This window comes from Pseudophryne corroboree, chromosome 6 (genome assembly GCF_028390025.1).
Source record: "Pseudophryne corroboree isolate aPseCor3 chromosome 6, aPseCor3.hap2, whole genome shotgun sequence".
NCBI lineage: Eukaryota > Metazoa > Chordata > Amphibia > Anura > Myobatrachidae > Pseudophryne > Pseudophryne corroboree.
The window spans coordinates 815,708,077-815,723,219 of NC_086449.1; the positions used below are offsets into that span (position 1 = coordinate 815,708,077).

Below are 15,143 nucleotides of genomic sequence, written 5' to 3' on the forward strand. Positions count from 1 at the left end.
AGGCTCCGCCCCTTCACGACGTCCTTATCTCCCGCTTTTTTGTGTAAAATGGCAGGGGATTAAAATACATCCATATAGCCCAGGAGCTATATGTGATGTATTCTGTTTTGCCACCTAAGGTATTCTGTTATATTGCGTCTCAGGGCGCTCCCCCCCCAGCGCCCTGCACCCTCAGTGACCGGAGTGTGAAGTGTGCTGAGAGCAATGGCGCACAGCTGCGGTGCTGTGCGCTACCTTAGTCTGAAGACAGGATGTCTTCTGCCGCCGATTTCACCGGACCTCTTCGTCTCTTCTGGCTCTGTAAGGGGGACGGCGGCGCGGCTCCGGTGACCCATCCAGGCTGAACCTGTGATCGTCCCTCTGGAGCTAGTGTCCAGTAGCCTAAGAAACCCGATCCACTCTGCACTCAGGTGAGTCCGTTTCTTCTCCCCTTAGTCCCACGATGCAGTGAGCCTGTTGCCAGCAGGACTCACTGAAAATAAAAAAACCTTACTAAACTTTTATTCTAAGCAGCTCAGGAGAGCCACCTAGATTGCACCCTTCTCGGCCGGGCACAAAAATCTAACTGAGGCTTGGAGGAGGGTCATAGGGGGAGGAGCCAGTGCACACCACCTGATCCTTAAGCTTTTATTTTGTGCCCTGTCTCCTGCGGAGCCGCTATTCCCCATGGTCCTTACGGAGTCCCAGCATCCACTAGGACGTCAGAGAAATATATATGACAGGAATGTAAGCAGATGACATCATTTATATCACATGACCACATATCACATTATAAGAACTACATGAATTAATTGGCTTTATTCCTGTGAATATCATATACTCTTCCCTTACAAAACAAGATCACTTAGCTAAAGCCGGATGTAGCACGCAGAGCACTGCAAGCCAATCACTGTAACCGGCCGCCCCCCCCCCCCCCCTGTATTCCCCATCTCAGCCTGACGTACACCCGTCGTCCCAAGACAGCAGAGGAGATTAGGTAATTAATATGCAGGATACACTGATGATAGATTATTAGTACAGCCACTTTGAAGCTTTGAAATAACGTCTAATGGCGAATAAACTCACCATCCGGCAAACATAGTTTCCGCTCTGGCGGCAATTTCATCAATATCCGGAACAACGGCTTTAAAGGAGAAAATATTTGTTAGAACAACTTTAGGACAATGTAAACTGGAATCCAGCCCTCCAATCCCTAGTTCAGGCTACAGCTACAGCCCCAAACCCTGTTACACATATCCCAAGCACGCAACTCACCGGACATTGTGGGCGTGTCGGGGGGAGAGACCGTAGATGCTGTGGAGGTCTCCACACTGGCACCATTATCCCCGAATTCCTTCTTGTAGATGGACAGCATGTAGGATATTCTGTAATCCAGCCTCACGCTGAGTATAAACTGCGGGACACAAAATCACCACACAAAGCGTAAAAACAACAAGTTTCCAAGGTTACAAACCAGAAAAACATATATAAAAAACAGATTTAGATAACGATCTGGATAAGTCCTTTTGGACTTTAGAAGCAAAGTCCACTCATAATTGGGCATAATGAAAGGGGATGGCCGCTTTGGATATCCCCTTGCTAATCAATGAATACCCCCCCTCCATACATTGGCAGCAATCAGTTTTATGAGGCAGAAAAACAGCTTGTTCTATGAAATCCGTCCTCACAGTAGGACGGTGAGAAGGATTATGTGGCGCAGAACTGGATTCAGGTAACTGTAGGGAGGACCCAGCGATCGCCCGCACCCAAAGCCTGTACTGAGACCCCTTTAAACATCATAAAATGTCAAGTGTTATTTAGTTGTGCACCACTGATTAAACCGGTCCCCCCAATGTAACACATTCTCCAGCAGTGTCGGCCTTGGTCAGGGATGTCAAAGTCTCGTGACCTCTTACAGAATCTGCTAATCAGAACCGTCAGGGGCATCACGATAGGACCGCCAGATCACAGGTAATTAAAATTTTATATTTTATATTCTCTATTTTATCTCTCTATTACATTCTAGAAAATGACAGAATGTGATTCGTAGCTATGTGCGCACAAAGTGCCACCGGTAACTAAGAAATGTATAACCTGCAATCTCATAAATGATGATTCATGAAGTCAAATATCATGCTGCTTTCTGGTGGAAAAACAACCCCGTATTAAAGCTTCACCTAACCTATCTACTTGTGAGCCGACAAGTATGTGCTGTGTATAGTGAGAATGAAAAGCAGTGAGATTCTTACTTTACTAGAGCAATGTGGCGGCTCTGTACAAAATAAGTGTGAGAACAGTGTCACAATAGGTTCCTTATAGTAGGACGGTGATCTATATGCTACGCTGAGCTGTATTATGAGGCAGTGGCGCAACTCCCAGAGGCAACAGGAGTGTCCACCACCTGGCACCAGGTTGGTGGGTAAAGAGGTGCGCTGACAGGGGTGGTGAGGGTGCCTACAGAATACCTGGATCTGTAGGGTTGGAGACCCTGGCAACGGCGATAAAGTTCCACCACTTTTATAACCACCGCCTTTATATATCACACGGTTGCAATTCTCTACCTGCAAAATCTCAATGATTTTCAGTTTGGTGTCCATGACGGTGATATCTTCATTGTCGGTGGTTGGTTTGCTGGAGTGCAGGCCTTGCTGTACATCTGGCACCGCCATGGGCAGGATGGACCCCCGGCTAAGAACCATCTGCGTCATCATCTCACCCACGCCGTGAATGGTCCGCATGACGTTGTTACCTGGAACAGTGACAGATAATGTCAGTAACTCGGGATATGCCTGCGAGGGCCTGGCAGTGAGAACACAGAACCGGCTGCCATAGAGGCCCATGTCTGCCCTCCTGCTGCTACCGGCCCATCCAAGGCTATTCACTAGACACACATTCCTCATTCAGGTCATTAATGTCCTCACTGGTGTCAGGAAGACCTTATAATCCAGCATTTCAATATAGCCCAAAAGAAGCCTTTCCTTAAGTAAGATAGATTTTCCTTTTAACTCAAGAGAAAACTATGATATATCTACATAGGAGCAGAAGAATAGCACAACGGGAAAACGGAACATAGCGTTTATCAGGTGACCAATAACAGGCCATGTGCACGACGCTACGGGACCGGGCCATCACGTGACCAACAGCAACCCATATACACGATGCGGCGGGACCGGACCATCATATACACAATGCTGCGTCAGTCAGATCTCCCGACCGGTTACCATTAAAGACTCCGAGCATACAGTATATTTATCTTCTTTGTATGTTAATGTTAAATGAAGACTGTATAAAAATATCTTTGTAATTATAGAACTTCACTGGTTTATATTTTGGTGCAGGCAAAGCGCGGTTTTCAATAAGCCCCCGAAGAGACATGGGAGTAAAAACTCCCAATATTTCTTCGGGTTTTGCGGCCGGCCCATTCGATTTGACCGTCCGTTAAAAAGTAAATTTTCACCTGAAAATACACAGGTTCAGTGAAAACTGTGTGTTTTGAGGGGAAATAGCCCCGTTTTCGGATGAAAACGGGGCTGTTATCGGGGATTTTGATTCGCCTGCCGGAGGCCCCCCGGCGAGACTTTTACACCCGTAGTCGGTGCAGGTAATTGAATATGCCCCTTGGTCTGCTGGCAGAGCTCACCATTCTGTACAGTTGTCATTGTTTACCTTCTCTTCCTCACAATTCCTTTATCACAGAGTTCTCCTGTCAACCTTGTGACATGTATGTTAACAGTTATGAGGAAAGTCATATGTATGGCATTATACAATATCAGTCTGAAAAGGAATAAAGGAGCTGGAAAAGAGGAAAGCTATAAAACCGTGTCTAATATGCTGTATAGAGTCTCCTCTGCTAGGCGCAAACAAGCAAAGGAACGTCAAGTAGCCCAAAGTATCCCATAATAAGTTATTGTATTAATACTGTGATATTTATAAGTGTTAGACAAGGTCTTCTCCTATTAAGTGTTCCTGTATTTGAGTTTTGGTGGTTCTTTAAGAAACTTTATTCTTCGGCTCTTTACAAGAAGCCAGGTATTATATACAATACAAACCGACAGCTTAAACTTCTGCTAATTAAGAGCCTGGAAAAACTATTAAAACATGTAAGTTCCGCGGCGAGCTGTCTAGGACAATCCATTCTGCCTTTTCATATCCACAATGAACTCGGAGCACTTGATACAGGGAAGCTAATGACTGGCGAGACAATGGATGGCCCGAAGCCACTGACTATTGTAGCAGCTCATTAACCTGGCAGCTGTATGAGTGACACATTCTACCTCGCAGGTTTAAAAGATATGATAAGAGCTCAAGCGCACAAAAGGGGAACATATGCCATTTATACCCACTTCAGACTTACAGACGAGGGAGGGGAGGGAAAAAATAAATAAAAGAAGGCAAAAAATGGTGAAATTAAGGCTGCAAACGTTAACAGGATTGATGGCCCAGTGCGATATGACTCAATAGTGTTCAGCTGAATATTTTAACAGGCGACGGACACTGCGGTCTCCCCGGACCGTCATGTCAGACGAGGAAGGACAGGTTTTGAAGACGCTGCGGCGAAATTAAATCCGACAGCTACTTTTCCGGCTCACAAAGTGCTGATAAGCGGAGATAGGTCGTTTAACACCTATGGAATTATATAGATGTCATTTAACTGCTGCATAACCTGCTCACAGTATATCGCCCAACTGGCGTTTACAGGCCGAAGGGTACAAAGCCACACTGCGCGCATGAATTAAAAAAATACTGATGTATATTTTCAAATACAGGTTGGGTGTCTGGGCTATACTCCGTATGAAGTCATGTTCGGCACCGCTTTTTTCTAAATAACACCCGGTACTGAGGCCAATTTAAGCATTTTAACCCTGTCGGCTGTATAGCTTTAAACACGTTGCTGTACAATCATGTTAACGCTAAAGAGCCAACACAGTTAAAATTATTTGGACAGCGTTGTTGGCGCGTCAGAATTATGCAGCTGGGATTACGTACGCTGTCCGCATTCTAGCTGGGAACACAGCCGACTTGACGCTGCGTCGACAGAGCGGCAGATTTTGGTAAGCATATAGGGGTATATTCAATTAAAGTCGGATCCTCTCCGACGGAGAGGATCCGACACTTCACTATTCAACAGCGGCCCGTTTCCGCCCACTTCCCCTCAAATTCCGACCATTCATTTCCGCCCTCTCTTATGGGTGAAAATGAATGGTTGAAAACGACCCGTTTTCGACCGTGGCAGGGTGGAAAACACGTGGATTCTGCTCATCCATGTGTTTTTCGTCTTGTTGGAAGTTCCGTCAGGGCGGAAAAACGTCACTTTAATTGAATATTGAAGTGTCGGAAAGTGCTGTCTTTCCGCCCTGTCGGAACTTCTGACTGTAATTGAATACTCCGCGTAAACTTACCGATCTGCCACTTAATGCGACATCCAGCTGGGTGGGCATCTGAATTTGCTTGCCCAGCTGTGACGTCGGTCCCCGCAGCGGGTCACCCGTACACACAGCCAGATGCGCTGACATATTCACAGATATATTGTACGTCGGCTGTGCTGCAGGGCCAACACGTTATGTCTGCGAATGACGTCGTTCACAGACATATCTGTCATACACACCCGGCGAACTGCTACCAATATATCAAAAGACGCCAACTGCCGGCTTTACTGAAAAAGTAGGGAGAGTTAAAGCACCAACCAATCAGCTCCTAACTGTCATTTTTGAAACACAGCCTGTAACATGGCAGTTGGGAGCTGACTGGTTGGTGCTTTATGTCCGTTCACTTTATCCTTCTCCAAGCTTTGACACACATGACCCAGTGTGAGAGCGGCACACGCATAGTACCAGCAGAACAATAACAATCAGAGATGTACGCAACCGACAGTGATATCGGTGCCACCTGGCTCTGGGTAAGTCTTGTGGTGCAGGAACCCGGATGAATGGAAGTACTTCAAAGGACAATCATCGTGTTCCAAGAGCTCAGCAGCCATCTGATATCTCCCAAGGCCCAAAACTGAGTGACGACGAGGTCATTTCCGAGTAATAGAACCAAACAGAACAAAGACACAGACCCGTCACGGGAGCCCAAGATAAAAGGCATGTTCCAGAGGCAGACGCAAATGCCGTTGCAGCCGCGATTCATCACACCGCGGCTGTGCCAATACGCAAATGTCGCTGCCGCCAGGATTTGTATGAAGACGCCACTGGTGGAGTCTCAGATCTGCTGCTCATGTACGAAGGCGCAATCATCGGATGACCATCGACCTTCTAAGTAATAATACATTCTCGCAGCATGGGCGTCGGTAATAAGATGCCGGAGTCGCGTCTAAATGGCCACTCCCCCGTTACCGCCCGCAAACGCTACCTGATTGCAAACCGCTTTAAGAATAAATCTTCACTGCAACCTCCAACGCAATACGATTGCGACACTGCATCCAACACTGGCATTGCATACGTCTCTGAATGAGGCCCATGACGCGCAGGAACTGACCCCAATCCATGGTCAGAAAAGGGACTAAGAATGGGAGAGAGTCTTGGAAGCCAGGGAGCATCTGCCGGACACAACCCCTCGCCCTGTGACGGATGGGTAAACTCCTTAATGACGGAAGGAATTTCACTACGATAGCCCTAAAGAAACACAAAGTCAGGAGACGGGTACATGCAACGGCCTGCGATCATCGGCACTGCTTGCACCTTGCAGGCTTTTGCATTTTCCCCATAGGATCTACAGATGAAAAGGACGACACTGGAAACGTTAAAATCAGAGATAAATTTATAAGACGCAACATTACTGTTCATTTCTTACCTCCGTCCTGGAACTTGCTCATCCTCTCCAGGTATGAAGACATAGGGCTCTGGACAATGTCAAGAATGGCCAGCAGCGTCCGGGTCAGCCGAAGCAGCTCGCTGAAACTGTAGAATCCAAAGTATATGAGGTTCCGAGCCAGGTGGACAACCTGAAAAGAAGAACAGGGAGCATCAACCTGTGATCCACACGGCACTGCACCAGAGATCCACACTGCACTGCACCAGAGAGATCCACACTGCACTGCAACAGAGAGATCCACACTGCACTGCACCAGAGAGATCCACACTGCACTGCACTGCACCAGAGATCCACACTGCACCAGAGAGATCCACACTGCACTGCACCAGAGATCCACACTGCACTGCACCAGAGAGATCTATACTGTACTGCACCAGAGAGATCCACACTGCACAGCACCAGAGAGATCCACACTGCACTGCACCAGAGATCCACACTGCACTGCACCAGAGATCCACACTGCACTGCACCAGAGATCCACACTGCACTGCATCAGAGATCCACACTGCACCAGAGATCCACACTGCACTGCACCAGAGAGATCCACACTGTACTGCACTAGAGAGATCCACACTGTACTGCACCAGAGAGATCCACACTGCACCAGAGATCCACACTGCACTGCACCAGAGATCCACACTGTACTGCACCAGAGATCCACACTGTACTGCACCAGAGATCCACACTGCACTGCACCAGAGAGATCCACACTGCACTGCACCAGAGAGATCCACACTGCACTGCACCAGAGAGATCCACACTGTACTGCACCAGAGTTACACACTGCACTGCACCAGAGATCCACACTGTACTGCACCAGAGATCCACACTGCACTGCACCAGAGATCCACACTGCACTGCACCAGAGAGATCCACACTGCACTGCACCAGAGAGATCCACACTGCACCAGAGAAAATGAATGAGTGACCTGCCCAATTTACTTCATACACCTAAATCTTCTGCTTCATCACTCTCCATACCCACTGGGGTCTCCAGCCCTGAAATATGGGAGCCCAGCGTATGTTACAGACCAGCAGTGATCAGACATCATCAGCCAATAACAGGAGATGGTTATGGTGAGGTACCAGGAAGGAGGTAAGTCACATGTCTAGAGGCCAGTACCTCATATGTTAGTTTATTCTTCTCCTTGTCACCAAACGGAAATGGCTGATTCACAACTTCTTTCAGATATTCTTCTACAAATTCCATGGTGAGAGCAAACTTTCTCTTCATCTCATCTCTGGACGAGTCTGTAAAGGAGTCATAGCTGGGAACACAATGGAGAAAATAAGAATTTACTCACCGGTAATTCTATTTCTCGTAGTCCGTAGTGGATGCTGGGGACTCCGTCAGGACCATGGGGAATAGCGGCTCCGCAGGAGACGGGGCACAAAATTTTAAAGTTTGACCACTAGGTGGTGTGTACTGGCTCCTCCCCCTATGACCCTCCTCCAAGCCTCAGTTAGGATACTGTGCCCGGACGAGCGTACACAATAAGGAAGGATTTTGAATCCCGGGTAAGACTCATACCAGCCACACCAATCACACCGTACAACTTGTGATCTGAACCCAGTTAACAGTATGATAACGTAGGAGCCTCTGAAAAGATGGCTCACAACAATAAACAACCCGATTTTTTTGTAACAATAACTAAGTACAAGTATTGCAGACAATCCGCACTTGGGATGGGCGCCCAGCATCCACTACGGACTACGAGAAATAGAATTACCGGTGAGTAAATTCTTATTTTCTCTGACGTCCTAGTGGATGCTGGGGACTCCGTCAGGACCATGGGGATTATACCAAAGCTCCCAAACGGGCGGGAGAGTGCGGATGACTCTGCAGCACCGAATGAGAGAACTCCAGGTCCTCCTTAGCCAGGGTATCAAATTTGTAGAGTTTTACAAACGTGTTCTCCCCTGACCACGTAGCTGCTCGGCAGAGTTGTAATGCCGAGACCCCTCGGGCAGCCGCCCAAGATGAGCCCACCTTCCTTGTGGAGTGGGCATTGACAGTGAAATATATATTTTCAATGCTCTGACAACGTCCAGCAACTTGGAATCCTCCAAATCGCTAGTAGCCGCAGGCACCACAATAGGCTGGTTCAGGTGAAACGCTGATACCACCTTAGGCAGAAAATGAGGACGCGTCCTCAATTCTGCCCTGTCCGAATGGAAAATCAGATATGGGCTTTTATACGATAAAGCCGCCAATTCCGACACTCTCCTGGCTGAAGCCAGGGCCAGTAGCATGGTTACTTTCCATGTAAGATATTTCAAATCTACCGATTTGAGTGGCTCAAACCAATGGGATTTGAGAAAATCCAAAACTAAATTGAGATCCCACGGTGCCACTGGGGGCACAACCGGGGGCTGTATATGTAGTACTCCTTTTACAAAAGTCTGGACTTCAGGAACTGAAGCCAATTCTTTCTGGAAGAAAATCGACTGGGCCGAAATTTGAACCTTAATGGACCCTAATTTGAGGCCCATAGACAATCCTGTTTGCAGGAAATGTAGGAATCGACCCAGTTGAAATTCCTCTGTCGGGGCCTTCCTGGCCTCACACCATGCAACATATTTTCTCCAAATGCGGTGATAATGTTGTGCAGTCACCTCCTTCCTGGCTTTGACCAGGGTAGGGATGACCTCTTCCGGAATGCCTTTTTCCCTTAGGATCCGGCGTTCAACCGCCATGCCGTCAAACGCAGCCGCGGTAAGTCTTGGAATAGACACGGTCCCTGCTGAAGCAGATCCCTTCTTAGAGGTAGAGGCCACGGATCTTCCGTGAGCATCTCCTGAAGTTCCGGGTACCAAGTCCTTCTTGGCCAGTCCGGAGCCACTAGTATCGTTCTTACTCCCCTTTGCCGTATAATTCTCAGTACCTTGGGTATGAGAGGCAGAGGAGGGAACACATACACTGACTGGTACACCCATGGTGTTACCAGAGCGTCCACAGCTATTGCCTGAGGGTCTCTTGACCTGGCGCAATACCTGTCCAGTTTTTTGTTGAGGCGGGACGCCATCATGTCCACCATTGGTCTTTCCCAATGGACTACAATCATGTGGAAGACTTCTGGATGAAGTCCCCACTCTCCCGGGTGAAGATCGTGTCTGCTGAGGAAGTCTGCTTCCCAGTTGTCCACTCCCGGGATGAACACTGCTGACAGTGCTATCACATGATTTTCCGCCCAGCGAAGAATCCTTGCAGCTTCTGCCATTGCCCTCCTGCTTCTTGTGCCGCCCTGTCTGTTTACGTGGGCGACTGCCGTGATGTTGTCCGACTGGATCAACACCGGCTGACCCTGAAGCAGAGGTTTTGCCAGGCTTAGAGCATTGTAGATTGCTCTTAGTTCCAGTATATTTATGTGAAGAGACGTTTCCAGGCTTGACCACACGCCCTGGAAGTTTCTTCCTTGTGTGACCGCTCCCCAGCCTCTCAGGCTGGCATCCGTGGTCACTAGGACCCAGTTCTGTATGCCGAATCTGCGGCCCTCTAACAGATGAGCACTCTGCAACCACCATAGCAGAGAGACCCTTGTCCTTGTCGACAATTTTATCCGCTGATGCATCTGCAGATGCGATCCGGACCATTTGTCTAGCAGATCCCACTGAAAAATTCGTGCATGGAATCTGCCGAATGGAATCGCTTCGTAAGAAGCCACCATTTTTCCCAGGACTCTTGTGCATTGATGCACAGACACTGTCCCTGGTTTTAGGAGGTTCCTGACGAGTTCGGATAACTCCCTGGCTTTCTCCTCCGGAAGAAATACCTTTTTCTGAACAGTGTCCAGAATCATCCCTAGGAACAGCAGACGTGTCGTCGGGATCAGTTGGGATTTTGGAAAATTCAGAATCCACCCGTGCTGTTGGAGCACTACTTGAGTTAGTGCTACTCCGACCTCCAGCTGTTCTCTGGATCTTGCCCTTATCAGGAGATCGTCCAAGTAAGGGATAATTAATACGCCTTCTCTTCGAAGAAGGATCATCATTTCGGCCATTACCTTGGTAAAGACCCTGGGTGCCGTGGACAATCCAAACGGCAGCGTCTGAAACTGATAATGACAGTTTTGTACCACGAACCTGAGGTACCCTTGGTGTGAAGGGCAAATTGGGACATGAAGGTAAGCATCCTTGATGTCCAAGGACACCATAAAATCCCCTTCTTCCAGATTCGCTATCACTGCTCTGAGTGACTCCATCTTGAACTTGAATTTTTGTATGTACAGGTTCAGAGATTTCAGATTTAGAATAGGTCTTACCGAGCCGTCCGGCTTCGGTACCACAAATAGCGTGGAGTAATACCCCTTTCCCTGTTGTAGGAGGGGTACCTTGATTATCACCTGCTGAGAATACAGCTTGTGAATGGCTTCCAATACCGTCGCCCTGTCTGAGGGAGACGTTGGCAAAGCAGATTTTAGGAACCGGCGAGGGGGAGACTTCTCGAATTCCAACCTGTAACCCTGAGATACTACCTGCAGGATCCAGGGGTCCACCTGCGAGTGAGCCCACTGTGCGCTGAAATTCTTGAGGCGACCCCCCACCGCCCCTAAGTCCGCTTGTAAGGTCCCAGCGTCATGCTGAGGCCTTTGCAGAAGCCGGGGAGGGCTTCTGCTCCTGGGAAGGGGCTGCTTGCTGCAGTCTCTTACCCTTTCCTTTGCCTCGGGGCAAATATGAATGTCCTTTTGCTCGCTTGTTCTTATAGGAACGAAAGGACTGCGGCTGAAAAGACTGCGTCTTTTTCTGCTGGGAGGGGACTTGAGGTAAAAAGGTGGACTTCCCGGCTGTTGCCGTGGCTACCAAATCCGATAGACCGACCCCAAATAATTCCTCCCCTTTATACGGCAATACTTCCATATGCCGTTTGGAATCCGCATCGCCTGACCACTGTCGTGTCCATAGACTTCTTCTGGCAGATATGGACATCGCACTTACTCTTGATGCCAGAGTGCAGATATCCCTCTGTGCATCTCGCATATAAAGGAATGCGTCCTTTAATTGCTCTATAGTCAATAAAATACTGTCCCTATCCAGGGTATCAATATTTTCAGTCAGGGAATCCGACCAAGCCACCCCAGCACTGCACATCCAGGCTGAGGCGATTGCTGGTCGCAGTATAACACCAGTATGTGTGTATATACTTTTTAGAGTATTTTCCAGCCTCCTATCAGCTGGATCCTTGAGGGCGGCCGTATCAGGAGACGGTAACGCCACTTGTTTGGATAAACGTGTGAGCGCCTTGTCCACCCTAGGGGGTGTTTCCCAGCGCGCCCTAACCTCTGGCGGGAAAGGGTATAACGCCAATAACTTCTTTGAAATTAGCAGTTTTTTATCAGGGGTAACCCACGCTTCATCACACACGTCATTCAATTCCTCTGATTCAGGAAAAACTACAGGTAGTTTTTTCAGACCCCACATAATACCCCTTTTTGTGGTACTTGCAGTATCAGAGATATGCAAAGCCTCCTTCATTGCCGTGATCATATAACGTGTGGCCCTACTGGAAAATACGTTCGTTTCTTCACCGTCGACACTAGATTCGGTGTCCGTGTCTGGGTCTGTGTCGACCGACTGAGGCAAAGGGCGTTTTACAGCCCCTGACGGTGTTTGAGACGCCTGTACAGGTACTAACTGGTTTGCCGGTCGTCTCATGTCGTCAACCGACTTTTGCAGCGTGCTGACATTATCACGTAATTCCATAAACAAAGCCATCCATTCCGGTGTCGACTCCCTAGGGGGTGACATCACCATTACCGGCAATTGCTCCGCCTCCACACCAACATCGTCCTCATACATGTCGACACACACGTACCGACACACAGCAGACACACAGGGAATGCTCTGATAGAAGACAGGACCCCACTAGCCCTTTGGGGAGACAGAGGGAGAGTTTGCCAGCACACACCAAAGCGCTATAATTATATAGGAACAACCTTATATAAGTGTTGTTTCCTTATAGCTGCTTAAATATATATAATATCGCCAAAAAATGCCCCCCCTCTCTGTTTTTTACCCTGTTTCTGTAGTGCAGTGCAGGGGAGAGCCTGGGAGCCTTCCTAGCAGCGGAGCTGTGTAGGAAAATGGCGCTGTGTGCTGAGGAGATAGGCCCCGCCCCCTATTCCGGCGGGCTCTTCTCCCGGTTTTTCTGAGACCTGGCAGGGGTGAAATACATCCATATAGCCTCATGGACTATATGTGATGTATTCTTTTTAGCCAGAAAGGTATTAACATTGCTGCCCAGGGCGCCCCCCCCAGCGCCCTGCACCCTCAGTGACCGCCGGTGTGAAGTGTGCCTGAGCGCAATGGCGCACAGCTGCAGTGCTGTGCGCTACATCATGAAGACTGAAAAGCCTTCAGCCGCCGGTTTCTGGACCTCTTCTTACTTCGGCATCTGCAAGGGGGTCGGCGGCGCGGCTCCGGTGACCCATCCAGGCTGTACCTGTGATCGTCCCTCTGGAGCTAGTGTCCAGTAGCCTAAGAAGCAAATCCATCCTGCACGCAGGTGAGTTCACTTCTTCTCCCCTAGGTCCCTCGTTGCAGTGAGCCTGTTGCCAGCAGGACTCACTGAAAATAATAAAACTATCAAAACTTTTACTCTAAGCAGCTCTTTATGAGAGCCACTTAGATTGCACCCTGTTCGGACGGGCACAAAAACCTAACTGGGGCTTGGAGGAGGGTCATAGGGGGAGGAGCCAGTACACACCACCTAGTGGTCAAACTTTTAAATTTTGTGCCCTGTCTCCTGCGGAGCCGCTATTCCCCATGGTCCTGACGGAGTCCCCAGCATCCACTAGGACGTCAGAGAAAAACGTGTTAGATGTTTAAGAGAGAGTTGTGTTTGATACCACAATCAGAAGACTCATATAGTTACTCTGTGATGCGGGGTACCCTGCTCCTTTCACTATATAACTCTCAGTCTGTGGCTTCCTGCTGCCTCCATTCCCCTCCTCATATCATGTCACTGCCCACGTCACATGCAGCCCTCTCCTCACTGACACATCACTCATCTCCTGATATACTCTGTGCTGCTGGGGACCCTGCTCCTTTCACTATATAACTCTCAGTCTGTGGCTTCCTGCTGCCTCCATTCCCCTCCTCATATCATGTCACTGCCCACGTCACATGCAGCCCTCTCCTCACTGACACATCACTCATCTCCTGATATACTCTGTGCTGCTGGGGACCCTGCTCCTTTCACTATATAACTCTCAGTCTGTGGCTTCCTGCTGCCTCCATTCCCCTCCTCATATCATGTCACTGCCCCTGTCACATGCAGCCCTCTCCTCACTGACACATCACTCATCTCCTGATATACTCTGTGCTGCTGGGGACCCTGCTCCTTTCACTATATAACTCTCAGTCTGTGGCTTCCTGCTGCCTCCATTCTCCTCCTCATATCATGTCACTGCCCCTGTCACATGCAGCCCTCTCCTCACTGACACATCACTCATCTCCTGATATACTCTGTGCTGCTGGAGACCCTGCTCCTCCCACTATATAACTCTCAGTCTGTGGCTTCCTGCTGCCTCCATTCTCCTCCTCATATCATGTCACTGCCCCTGTCACATGCAGCCCTGTCCTCACTGACACATCACTCATCTCCTGATATACTCTGTGCTGCTGGGGACCCTGCTCCTCCCACTATATAACTCTCAGTCTGTGGCTTCCTGCTGCCTCCATTCCTCCCCTCACATCATGTCACTGCCCCTGTCACATGCAGCCCTGTCCTCACTGACACATCACTCCTCTCCTCTCCTGATATACTCTGTGCTGCTGGGGTACCCTGCTCATCCTACTATATAACTCTCAGTCTGTGGCTTCCTGCTGCCTCGATTCCCCTCCTCACATCGTGTCACTGCCCCTGTCACATGCAGCCCTGTCCTCACTGACACATCACTCATCTCCTGATATACTCTGTGCTGCTGGGGACCCTGCTCCTCCCACTATATAACTCTCAGTCTGTGGCCTCCTGCTGCCTCCATTCCCCTCCTCATATCATGTCACTGCCCCTGTCACATGCAGCCCTGTCCTCACTGACACATCACTCATCTATCACTCATCTCCTGATATACTCTGTGCTGCTGGGGACCCTGCTCCTCCCACTATATAACTCTCAGTCTGTGACTTCCTGCTGCCTTCATTCCCCTCCTCACATCATGTCACTGCCCCTGTCACATGCAGCCCTGTCCTCACTGACACATCACTCATCTCCTGATATACTCTGTGCTGCTGGGGACCCTGCTCCTCTCACTATATAACTCTCAGTCTGTGGCTTCCTGCTGCCTCCATTCCCCTCCTCACATCATGTCACTACCCCTGTCACATGCAGCCCTGTCCTCACTGACACATCA

At 49.0% G+C, this 15,143-nt stretch overlaps 1 protein-coding gene across 4 annotated transcripts in view; it reads right to left on the bottom strand.

Annotated features, from left to right (window-relative positions):
* ITPR2 (inositol 1,4,5-trisphosphate receptor type 2) overlaps nucleotides 1-15,143 on the bottom strand; it is a 490,021-nt gene that overhangs the window by 308,243 nt on the left and 166,635 nt on the right. For all 4 annotated transcript variants that reach the window (XM_063929104.1, XM_063929105.1, XM_063929106.1 and 1 more), the window contains 5 exons: nucleotides 7,916-8,060; nucleotides 6,772-6,922; nucleotides 2,541-2,728; nucleotides 1,255-1,393; nucleotides 1,066-1,123 (listed from right to left, as the gene is read on the bottom strand). In XM_063929104.1, the coding sequence (XP_063785174.1) occupies nucleotides 1,066-1,123; nucleotides 1,255-1,393; nucleotides 2,541-2,728; nucleotides 6,772-6,922; nucleotides 7,916-8,060 (681 nt within the window). The remainder of the gene's footprint in view (nucleotides 1-1,065; nucleotides 1,124-1,254; nucleotides 1,394-2,540; nucleotides 2,729-6,771; nucleotides 6,923-7,915; nucleotides 8,061-15,143) is intronic.